This window comes from Nicotiana attenuata, chromosome 2, assembly GCF_001879085.1.
Source record: "Nicotiana attenuata strain UT chromosome 2, NIATTr2, whole genome shotgun sequence".
Classification (NCBI taxonomy): Eukaryota; Viridiplantae; Streptophyta; class Magnoliopsida; order Solanales; family Solanaceae; genus Nicotiana; species Nicotiana attenuata.
The window spans coordinates 68,191,649-68,204,314 of NC_031990.1; the positions used below are offsets into that span (position 1 = coordinate 68,191,649).

Sequence of the window (12,666 nt, forward strand, 5' to 3'; positions counted from 1 at the left end):
TGTGTCAATCCGAGTAGTTGAGGGCATTTAGACCGTTAGAAGGAAATTAAGAACTTAGAGTTCAATAGATTAATTCATTGGTTTTAGGACGTGATTCCTAGATTTAACGTGTTTTGAGTGAACCGAGGGTTCGAGTAGGTCCGCCTCGTGATTTTGGACTTGTCGTTTGGTCGGCGGGGCACGGGAGCCCCGAGCGTCAAACGAGCGAGGCTCGAGTGTAGTTAAAAGTTGAAAAAAATGCTGAGTCTGCTGCTTCTGTCATAACCGCATCTGCGGTTCTAGGACCACAGAAGCGGTACCGCAGATGCGGTCAGGAATCCGCAGAAGCGGTCAGGGGCAGCTCAGGCAAAATCGCAGATGCGATCTTGAGACCGCAGAAGCGGTCCCGCTTAAGCGGCTATTTGACCACAGAAGCGGTCCAGCCAATTTGGGCCAAGACCGCAGAAGCGGCCCAAAACAGCAGAAGCTGTTCCCGCAGAAGCGGTAAATGCTCCGCAGAAGCGGAATTCGCTGGGAGCAGAACCTTCATTTAATACGAACTCAAACCTCATTTTATCATTTTTCACTCTACACTTAGGCGATTTGGGTGCTTCCAAAGAGAGGGTTTCAACACAACTTTGTAAGGTAAGTAATTCCCCTTCATCCTTAGCTTAAACACACGTATATTAGGTAGATTAAACACTAAAAACTAAGTAAAATCAAGGGTTATGGCTAGACCTAGGGCTTTAATAAAACTAAGATTTAATCATGTAATTTGCCACGTAATGAACTAGAAATCATATATTAGTGATCCTTAGGTTATGGAGAGCAATTTCCTTCGAAAAATCTCGGAATCCGGGCACGTGGGCCCGGGGTCGGAATTTAGGAAACTTGTAAAAAGGGTTGGTAAATGGCTTAAATAGCTAGGATTCGATCTTGTAAATTTATATTGGCTAGTTCTTATTTCCTTTAACTAGTTTGTGAACGTTTGGCTCCGAAATGAGGGTTTGGGCTTGTTCTTGATATTGGAAGTGCGCTTCGGAGCGAGGTGAGTCTCCTTTCTAACCTTGTAAGAGGGAAATGTCCCCATAGGTATAATAATTGAATTAGTTGTCCTTGTATCCGGGGGCTACGTACGCACTAGGTGACGAGAGTCCATGCGTAGCAACTATTATGCCAAGTCCGGGTAGTTTAGGACCCATGAGCATGCTTTACGTGATTTTCTAGTATAATTGACTATCTTGAATTTATATGAACTCGTGTGACTAAGAAGAAAGAATTGGAAAATGACCTTAATCCATTGTCTCTTTAAAAGGAAATAATTGGCACTTCTTTGTATAGCCACCCTCATATGCGTATTGATTGTTGTTGTTGCTCGATCATGAGCTTGTTTATATTTGACTGCGTCGCACGGGTGATTCGCGAGCGGGGTGATAGATGCATTTATGGTTCGAGCCGTTCGACCCTCGGCAGTGCACAATTTACTATTTCTATTTTGGATCGGGCCGTACGTTCCTCGGTGGTTATGTGTGTATGATTTATATGACACATTATTGTGATTTAGGCCTCATATTTGCTTTCATGTATATAGGGATACTAGTAATGATAACCTGAAGAAGGAATCCATGTTTTTGCACTTGTAAATTCTTATAATCTGAGTTATTGCTGTTTGTTGTAAATTCTCCTTATTTTATTCGGCCTTAGTAAGTATCAAGTCGACCTCTCGTCTCTACTTCTTCGAGATTAGACGGGATACTTCCTGGGTACATGTTGTTTATGTACTCATGCTACGCTTCTGTACTTAAATGTACAGTGTTTGAGGCAGGTGGATCTGGTTACCACTCTGGTGCGCATTAGCGGGCGGACTTGGGACTTTTACGGTGAGCTGCCTTCCTTCCATGTCGATCCACAGCCGAAGAAGTCTTCTTTTGTATTTATTATTTTCTGTCTATTTGGATCCAGACAGTAGGATAGTGTGATATTCTTTTGGGATGTATATTCTACTAGTTGCCCGTAGCTTGTGACACCAGGTTCTGGCACACACACTTGGTAGACGATTATTTTGGGTGTGTAATTACGTTATTACAGTTTTCGGCTCTTCTGATTTTAAAATTCCAAATTGAGCGTTTGTTTCACATATCCTAATTAAGGGCATCATAAGTGTTTTCGAAATGTTTCCGCAGTTGGCTTGCTTGACAAGGGTGTCAGGCGCCCTCATGACCTATTGTGAAAATGGGTCATGACAACATGGTATCACAATCACTTAATCTTCCTGAGTCTGAACTCATATAGCCATATGAAATCTACTTCACTCCTCAACTAATCAACATGAAAAGACCCTTCAACACACCCATAACTCGGGACTATACATTAATTCAAGATGGAAATCAAGCACCAAATAGTTCTTTCTACACTCCAAGCAGACCCTTTTTGTCACATTCAACCATATGAACACATCTCGAGGTCACATCATACTCATCACGTAGCTATCTAGCCATAAATTCTACGAATAGGGCCACTGCCGGACATATAGATCCAAAAGCACGTGCTCATACAATCAACACCTCCGTGCCCAAACCACAGTCAAAACCCGGCCTCAAGTCCTCCAGACTAGCCCGTCATCAGCATACCAAAATTACATCTCGCACCTCTTCCATGGAATCACAAGCCGTCGATGTACACCTGATACCGAGGGCTCACATGCGCATACGAATGCGTGGAAGGAATTCAAAGAGTCACACTTCAAGCTGAATCAATGACGCGCGATAAGGAAAGAAAGATGGGAAGTATATCCTAAATGTCCTGTTGCCTCTCAAAGATAGATATGGACGTCATCATACCGATCCGCAAGTCTCTACTAGCAGAACATATGAACCTAGAGCTCTGATACCAACTTGATACGACCCAAAATCCACCAGTCGTGATGGCACCTAACCCAACCCGCTAGGTAAGCCAATTAACAATTATCCAGTTTCATTTTACTTAATAAAACAATTAAACAAGAGAATTATCTAAATCTTAAACATTTCCCAATGACTGGTAGTTTAAATTATGAGCTTCTACGAATGGAGTTTACAAAGCAACAATGGAATAATTACACAGTCTGTTTGAAAAGTACATAAATAGAATTTTATAGTCTAAGGCTACCGTGAACAAGAGGCGGCTACAGCAGGAACGCGGGTACGCCTTCAAATCCTGCAAACATTGAACGTAGCAACATCAGCATCCGGAATCTGCACGCACTGTGCAGGAAGTGAAGTATGAGTACAACCGACCCCATGTACTAAAAAAGTAACAAACCTAACCTCAGGTTGAAAGCAGTGACGAGCAAACACAGGATCGGGTCCAAAGCCCAATATTTCCACAACAGTTCATAACAACATAAATGCAAGTATAAAAAGAGATATCCCAAAGTAAAATACTCAACTCGTTCACAGTTCTAGAAAATGGTTATGCTTTTCAAATATCTCAGTGAAAGAAAATCCCATATCTCATACAGAAAATGCCAAAAGTACGAGTAAGTTTGAAAACTGTAATTTTTCAAATATCCTTTCCACAATAAATAAAATATTTCATTTTCTTTCCAAATAACAAGTATAAAGTACCTCTCCATACCTACATATCAATGTGTATAATAAGTCATGAATGACGTGATACTATATAGCATGAGGAAGAATGCATCTCTATGCATGTATGTCATGTATGCATGTGAATGCCATGTATCTCAGAGATGAAATATGTACTCACACTCTTAGAGTACTTAATCGCATTACCTTGCATCCTCTCTTACTAAGCTCAACTAGTAGTAGTACCCGCGCGATGCGCGGTCAATATTAAAAAAATATTTGTCACTTTGTTAATTTTTCGATGTTACATTTGAAATTATCACAATTATTTGATTATCCTATTCTATATAAATAGAATAGATATTGTCTAAATTTTAATAAATAAAATCTCCATTAAATTAAATGGACTTATATAGTCATCAAATAATTTTTTCGGTATGTTTTTTTATTTATTATATTATCCAATATTTAGTATAATTATATTGTTAATAGAAATTATGACACTTGTCATTATAACATTTCTTTGCCTCTCCTATTATATATATATATATATATATATATATATATATATATATATAGAGAGAGAGAGAGAGAGAGAGAGAGAGAGAGAATATATATAGATATAGATTTCTTTGACTCTCCTATTATATTATTATATATTATATTATATATTATTTATATAAATAGATTTTTCGTTTTTTAATTTTAGAATAATTTTAAAACTCCAATTTGAAACTATTCCCCAATATGAATTAGTAATTCATTATTTTATTTAATTTTGTTTTTTATTTTAAAATTATTTTAAAACTCCAACTTGAAACTGCTTCCCGATTTGAATGGGTAAAAACTCAAACTTGAAACTACTCCCACCCAATTTGAATGGGTAGCTATTTTTTATATATTTATTTTTCGTTGTTTTTTTTATCATATTTAATTATACGATATCTATATATTTATTAATCCAAATAAAGTAATCAATTACTATATATATATATATATATAATATATAATATATATATAATATATATATGGTAGTTTTTTATTTTATTTATTATTTTCGTTTTTATATGTATATATATATAAATAGATTTTCGTTTTCTTTATTTCAAAATAATTTTAAAACTCCAATTTGAAAACTACTCCCAATTGAATTGGTAATTCATTATTTTTTTAATTTCGTTTTTTATTTTAAATCTCCAACTTGAAACTACTTCCCGATTTGAATGGGTAGTTTTTCTTCTCTTTTTTCATTTTTTTTATAGGTATTTTTTTTTTGCCTTTTATTTTAAAATAATTTACAAACTCAAACTTGAAACCACTCCCACGAAATTTAAATGGGTAGCTATTTTTTATATATTGATTTTTCTTTTTTTAATTTTATAAGATATCTATATTTATTAAATATATATATATATGTGTGTGTGTGTGTATGAGTGTGTGTGTGTGTGTGTGTGTGTGTGGTGTGGTGTGTGTTGTGTGGTAGTTTTTTTTTATTTTATTATTTTTGTTTTTTATATGTATATATAAATAGATTTTTCGTTTCTTTTAATTTAAAATAATTTTAAAACTCCTATTTGAAACTACTCCCCAATTTGAATTGGTAAATCATTATTTTTTTTACTTTTGATTTTTATTTTAAAATAATTTAAAAACTCCAACTTGAAACTACTTCTCGATTTGAATGGGCAATTTTTCTTCTCTTTTTTTGTTTTTTTTATAGGTTAATTTTTTTTATTTTAAAATAATTTAATAACTCAAACTTGAAACTAACTCCTACCCAATTTGAATGGGTAATATTTTTTATATATTTATTTTTTGTTTTTTTTATATTTAATTATAAGATAATCTATAATTTATAAATCCAAATAAATAACCAATTAATATATATATATATATATAATATATATATATTGTGTGTGTGTGTGTGTGTGTGTGTGTGTGTGTGTGTTAGTTTTTTATTTCATTTTTTTATTTTAAAATAATTTCAAAACTCCAATTTGAAACTACTCCCCAATTTGAATAGGATAATTTTTCATTTTTTTATTTGAAATAATTTTTAAAACTCAATTTGAAACTATTCCCCAATTTGAATTGGTAAATTTCATTATTTTTTAATTTTGTTTTTTTATTTTAAAATAATTTAAAAAACTCAAACTTGAAACTACTCCCACCCAATTTGAATGGATAGTTATTTTTTATATATATTAATTTTTTGTTTTTTAATTATATTTAATTATAAGATATCTATATTTATTAATCCAAATAAAGTAACCAATTAATATATATGGTAGTTTTTTATGTATTTTATTATTTTTGTTTTTTATATGTATTTAAATTCAAAAAATAAGTAACCAATAACTAATTATAAACTAAATAACTAATTAGTAACCAATTATGCCATGTGGCATTTTTTTAGGCTGCCACTTGGCTTAAGGAGAAAGCCCTCTCCTTTTAATAATATATAGATACTCAGCACACTAAATCACTCAACGATGTATAATAACTGATGCAGCGTGCAGCCTGATCCATATATATATATATATAGTCGACTACGCTCACTGGTAGGGTACAAACTCTGGAGGGGCTCCTACAGCCCAAGCGCTATATCGTTGCGACGTGCAGCCTGACCCAATATCGCTGCAGCATGCAGCCCTATATATATATATATATATATATATATATATATATATATATATATATATATATATATATATATATATATATATATATATATATATATATATGTATCCTCACAATTAGTCCATCGGCCTCACTCAGTTCATCACTCTCTCCAGTATCGCTCACGAGCTCAAAATGTCATGAAACTTGCCCGACAACAATGATATGATGCATCAACAATAACAGCTAAGACTGAGATATGATATGAATGCATGAATATGACTGGGTACCAAAAAACAATGGAAATCAGTGAGATGACAGTAATGTGACGACCCAAAGGGTCATCACCTGTTTTCTCTTTCATTTCGTGCTTCCGAGGCCTTGAAAACCTCATTTTTTACTTGCCTCAATTTGCGTGCGCAGTCCGGGCGTGTAGCCAGAAAGCTTAAATATGAATTCTGTGTGAAAAATGATGAATTTTGATATTAATATGATTAAAGTTAACTTTGGTCAACATTTTGGGTAAACGGACCCGGACCCGTGATTGGACGGTCCCGGAGGGTCCGTAGAAAAATATGGGACTCGGACGTATGCCCGAAATCGAAATCCGAAGTCCCGAGCCCGAGAAATGAATTTTTTTGAGAAATTATTTTTCTGAAATTTATATGGAAATTTGAAATGGAAATGGATTAGAAAGTGTTGGTATCGGGCACATATTTTGGTTCCGGCGCCCGGTACAGGTCTTATATGTGGTTTAAGCGCTTCCTGTGAAATTTGGTCGAAATCGGACGTCATTTGACGTATTTCGGACATAAATCTCTATGTTTGAAAGTTTATGAAGTTTGATGAAAAAGTGATGATTTTGAGGTTTGGTTCCTCGTTTTTGATGTTATTTTAGCGATTTAATCGCATGGTTAAGTCTGTAAGATGTTGTTGAGTTAGTGTGTGTGATTGGTTAGGAGCCCCGAGGGCTCGGGAGTGTTTTCGGAGGTGTTCGGGATGGTTTTGTAGTTAGGAAAAATTGCAGAAAAATCTGCTGTTGGTGCACAGTGAAATCCTTCTTCGCGTTCGCACTCCTCCCCTCGCGTTCGCGTAGCTCTGTGTCTTCCTTCATCGCGTTCGCGTCCTAAACCTCGCGATCGCATTAGTCAAATTCAGGACCCCAGTTGTTTCCTCTTCGCGTTCGCATTCAGTGGCCCGTGAACGCATAGCCTTGCCACTTGCCTCATCGCGTTCGCGGGGTCCTTCCCGCGTTCGCATAGTACAAGTCCTGGACCCAGCCTTTCCCTTCTACGCGTTCGCGATAAGCCTTCCGCGAACGCGATGCTTCCCAATCCTCCTTCTTCGCGAACGCGACACCCCTGTCGCGAACGCTAAACCCAACGCCCAGTGATTTTTGTTAAAAATTACAGAAACAGTAGCTTCGGGTTTTTATTCAAAAAATACACGAGTTCATCTTCTCCACAGCCTATAGGCGATTTTTAGAGCTCTTCTTCACCAAAGCTTCTTGGGTAAGTATTAATTAACTTGTTTCATTCATTTTCCTTCATCATTTATCCAAATCCTTGGCCTAAAACATGTAATCCAGGGTTGAAATTGGGGGAAATGGGTAGAATTAGGGCTTTTCGATTTTCTTGAATTTAGACCTCGTTTTGGGGTCGAATTTGAAAATAAATTGTATATTCGGGCTCGTGGGGGAATGGGTAACATGGAATTGGTTCGAACCTCGTGTTTTGACCAAGCGGGCCCGGGAGCGGGATTTTGAAATTTTTGGAAGAAAGCTTGAAAATTCATATTTAGGCATTGGGTTTAGTTTGTTTAGCTATTATTAATATGGTAAAGTCATTATTTCATAGATTTGACTGAGTTGGAGCCGAATTCGAGGGGTAAAGCTATACTAGAGGCTTGAGTTGAGTTTGGAGCATTCGAGGTAAGTGTTTGATCTAACTTTGGCTTGAGGGAATATGATTAGAGTATTATTTGCTAATTGCTAAATGTTGAGTACGGTGTATAGGCATGGTGACGAGTATCTATACACCGGTGTCTAGCATGACCGCGAGTCCTTATTTGTGCTTGTTGGGATTCGGTAGTGACTCTTCCTTGTTAATTGATGGTTTCTATATGATATGAAAGGAATGAGAAGGAAATATGATTTGTAAACTCCTTGGAGCGTTGGCTCGATTTTTGACTTGATTATTAAGTAAGAAACGACCGTAATAGAAAAGGGATGTGATTATCTCCCTTGTCGAGATGTTATCAGAAAATGTTTTAACTGCTTGGCTTGCCTAGCTCCGATAGTAGGCGCCATCACGACCCCCGATGGTGGGAAATCCGGGTCGTGACAAGTAAGATAATCACTATTGGTACAAACAATATCAACATAAAGCCTAAACATGATATTTAGCATGATTGACACCTGGATTACTTTATCACATGATGAAAATACAAATATCAACAAAATAGGGCCACTATACAGGGCCATGGGAACAACAAAGTCCCGTTTCATAGGTGCACGCCCACACGCCCGTCATCTAGCATGTGTGTCACCTCAATACTAATCACATAACACGTAGTTTGGGGTTTCATACCCTCAGCACTATGCTTAGAAGAGTTACTTATCTTAAACAAGCTAATTCTAACACCAAGCAAGCCAAGCGATGCTCCAAGAATCCCATCATGCGTGTTCCGACCTCCAAATGGCTCAAAACTAATCAAAAACAACTCAAATACATCAAACAATGCTAAAGGAACCAATCCCAATCGAAAAGGTCGAGTCTTTAATCAAAAGCCCAAAATCGGCCAAAAAGCTGAACCCAGGCCCGCACCTTGGAACCCGACAAAACTCACAAAATACGTAAACCCATTCAATTATGAGTTCAACCATACTAGTTTCACTCAAATCTGACTCTGAATCGATGTTCAAAACTCAAAAATTCATATTATGGAACTTTAGGCCAAAACCCCCAATTTCTTCTTTAATATTCATCAACCAAAAGCTAAAATCGAAGGTAGATTCATGAAATATAACTAAAACTGAGTAGAGAACACTTACCCAATTCATATACTGAAAAGCGCCTCGAAAAATTGCCCAATTCCGAGCTCCCCAACTCAAAATATGTTAAATGCATAAAACCCTCATTTTAACATTGTTCTGCCTCGTTTCTTGTGCCAAAAGATCTCGAAACTCACTTTTGATACCTCCAATGAATTTCTTGTGAAATTCTAGTCAAGTTAGGCTCTTGGATTACTCCATTTGACCTTATATTGAAGGAGATATATTGGTTTCAATACTTGGAAATAGTGCAGATTTTTAAATACGGCGCAGTGACAATTTCGTAATTAATCTGAAAAATCTAGAAATTCAATTCTTAGTAAATGACTATAAAATCCTCATACGATGTCCAAGTTTGACGAGTTTTTTTTGCTATGGCTCCGTAATTACGATACGGATCTAATGCTGCAATAAAAACAGAAATTGGAGCTCATTTGTTCAATGAGGTACCATTTATGCTTGAAGAAACGACGTCGAAACATAAGAAAAACGAGCGCAACACAACCCAAACCTATCCGAAACTCACCCGAGCCCCTCGGGTCTCCGTATAAACATACCAAGAAGTTCCATATCATAATACGGACCTACTTGAGGCCTCAATACACACATAACAATATCGAAACGACGAAATGCACCTCAAATCACACTTAATGAACTTTCGAACTTTCGACTTCCAAAAAACTCACACCGAAACATATCAAATCAACTCGGAATGAACCCAAATTTTGCACACAAGTCCTAATACATCATACAGAGCTACTCGTGCCCCCAAACTACCGAGTGAATTATAAATGCTCAAAACGACCGATCGGGTCGTTACAGTTCTCCTAACTTTCTTTTGGATTGAAAATTCAGTACTTCAGTACATGTCAATTAAGTATATCTTTTGATCCTATTTTTATCGCTATGATAAAAGTATAGTAAATTATTCATGATTTCTCACCGAATTTAAGATGAAGACAATGTACAACACTCATCAAACTGAAGCTTCAAAAACTCTTTATATCTTTCATATTTAATCTAAAATGGGAATAATAGTTAGTACTTCTTTGTTTTTAGATTTATAAGTTGAGAATGCCCAACTTTCGTTGGTAGAAGGTAATTGTAGAGAGATAGAGGCATGAATTCAAATATGTTAATTTTTTATATGATCAAGTTTTTTATAAGATAATGACTAATTACATCTAAGTATTAATTGGTAATATATTACATATAATTTTTAACACAAGTTACAATTCACAATAGTTAAAAAATACTTATATTGTTAGTGTACACTACATAGCCATATCACAATCACCAATACATTAAGAAAAAAGCTATAAAAAGGTGTTGCATATTTCTTTTTTAAAAATGATATAAGAGTTTTTGAGCTAAAATGGAAGGAAGAAATATGTAACTCAATAAATATACTTTTGTAATTAATCGGGTCGAAATCTACCTAAATGCAATTTTAGCCCCACAGAGCCACGTGGCCAAATGAAAGGTTGCCACATCATTTAATGAGAGGCTCACATGTGTTGATGTTAATTGCGGTGAAACTTTTGAGAATAAAATTAACGTCCTATATATTTTCAGACGGATAGATGGACGGGGGTTTATAAACCATTTAGCATACAATAGGGGTACTTTAAACCCGTTTCCGTATATTTTTTCATGAGAGGAATATGAGACACATTACGACCCATGTCACTTGGCCTAACAGCCCAACCGAAAATGGCCCAGATTTGAAGCTCTTACCCTATTTAGCCCATGTTGTACATAACTTGAAAGAAACTTTTCAGCCTTTAGCCCACTATTAAAGACATACTTTTAGGGTTTTTATTATTTTCTTCTTTCTTCATTCCCTTCTCTCTCACCGCGTCTCCCTTCTTTCTTTCTAACCCACATAGATCCCTCATCCTCTCTTAACCTAGCCCCCGCTATTCCCCCTCCTCTACCCCCTACGCAGTTCTGCCATCAATGGCTCGAAGAAAGCTCGGGCTCCTACTCCGTCGTCCATGGTGGAAAGCAGAAGAATATTGAAGATTTTAAAAGAAACATGAAAATACACACAGATCTGAAAATAAATAGCTCTCAAACTTGATTTGCACCAAAAAATAACCACTAATGTTGGAAGATTTTGAAGTTTGAAGTTCTGCTCATTATTATTATGACCTTGAAGTCGCGAATCTGAAATTGGGTTTGATGAAAATCATAACTATGTAGCAGTTTGTATCAACACTGTATACTAGTGTATAATTGTGTATATGGATATACAAACACCTCTTATACACTATTATACATGTTTATACAAGTTATATAGTATTGTATAATTGTGTATAAATGTGTATATTTGTGTATAATATTGTATAATTATATATTTTTTCAGTTTATAAGGATGTATATACATTGTTAGTGTGTAAGAGGCCTCTACGGAAGTTTGACACTTCCTCCCCTTCTTTTTCGTGTAATGTGTTGTATGAGCATTGGAGGGATTCTACAATTCATTTACCAAGTTTTTATTTTTCTTTTATTCTGTTGGATTGATTCAGCAATTGCACATAAAAGTGTTTGAATATCTTACCTTCAGATAATATGTATTATTCAGGATTTTTGAGTTGCGTTGTGGTTGATTTGCATTTTTTTATCAAATGCTTAATAATCAAAGGAAATCAAGAGAATGAAACAACTGGTTGTATACAGAGGGAGCAAAATAAGCTGTCTTTCGGGAATTAGCCTATTATTTTTGGGCTATAGATTTGCAAAGTGGTATCTAGGCTATTATGTTACAAGTCATGTGTGTGAGTTGTATTTATGTGAAATTATCCCATTTAACTACATAGGATGAAAAAAACCAACTAATGGATAATTAATATGTGATAAAGTTTATATATTTATCGTTTATTGTTGTATTAAGTTTTAACGAATAAATTTATTAATAATCTAATTAATTTAGTCTAAAATGATTAAATTAGCTATAACAAAGTAGTAAGAAAGGAAATGGACAAAAACTTAGGACAAGCATCACCGCGTTTCATGTTCAGAAAATTAAAGTCACCTACAAGGAAATAAAGCTTTTTTATATTATTTTTTTAGATATTTAGGACCTTTTTACCGAGTTCAAATAAGGGATGTTTTGATAAGCAAAATTTTAATTAGTTTTGAAGTACTAAACATAAAAAAATAACTTAAATTATAAGTTTGTCCAATGCTATGCTTTATTTTAAAGGGTAAAAGGGCAACAATATTTCGCTAATGGTTTTTGTGCTTTTAATAGTATAGATGGAGGTCTGAATCTTAATCATTCAGATCTTAACCGTTAAGTCTATTTGTTTTTTTAATTTTATAACCACTTAATGGGTTTGGATAGTTCTTAATGATTAAGGTATATAACAAAATCTTATATTAATAATATACCATTTCAAGAATTTTATAAAAACGATATTTCACTATTGCTCCTACACTTTCACC

The 12,666-nt window shown here is 35.0% G+C and overlaps 1 protein-coding gene across 1 annotated transcript in view; it reads left to right on the forward strand.

The window, feature by feature from the left end:
• The window catches only part of LOC109220625 (DNA-binding protein HEXBP-like), a 4,303-nt gene extending 2,467 nt beyond the window's left edge, over positions 1 to 1,836 (forward strand). The window contains exon 2 of the mRNA XM_019385088.1: positions 1,805 to 1,836. Within this exon, the coding sequence (XP_019240633.1) occupies positions 1,805 to 1,836 (32 nt within the window). The remainder of the gene's footprint in view (positions 1 to 1,804) is intronic.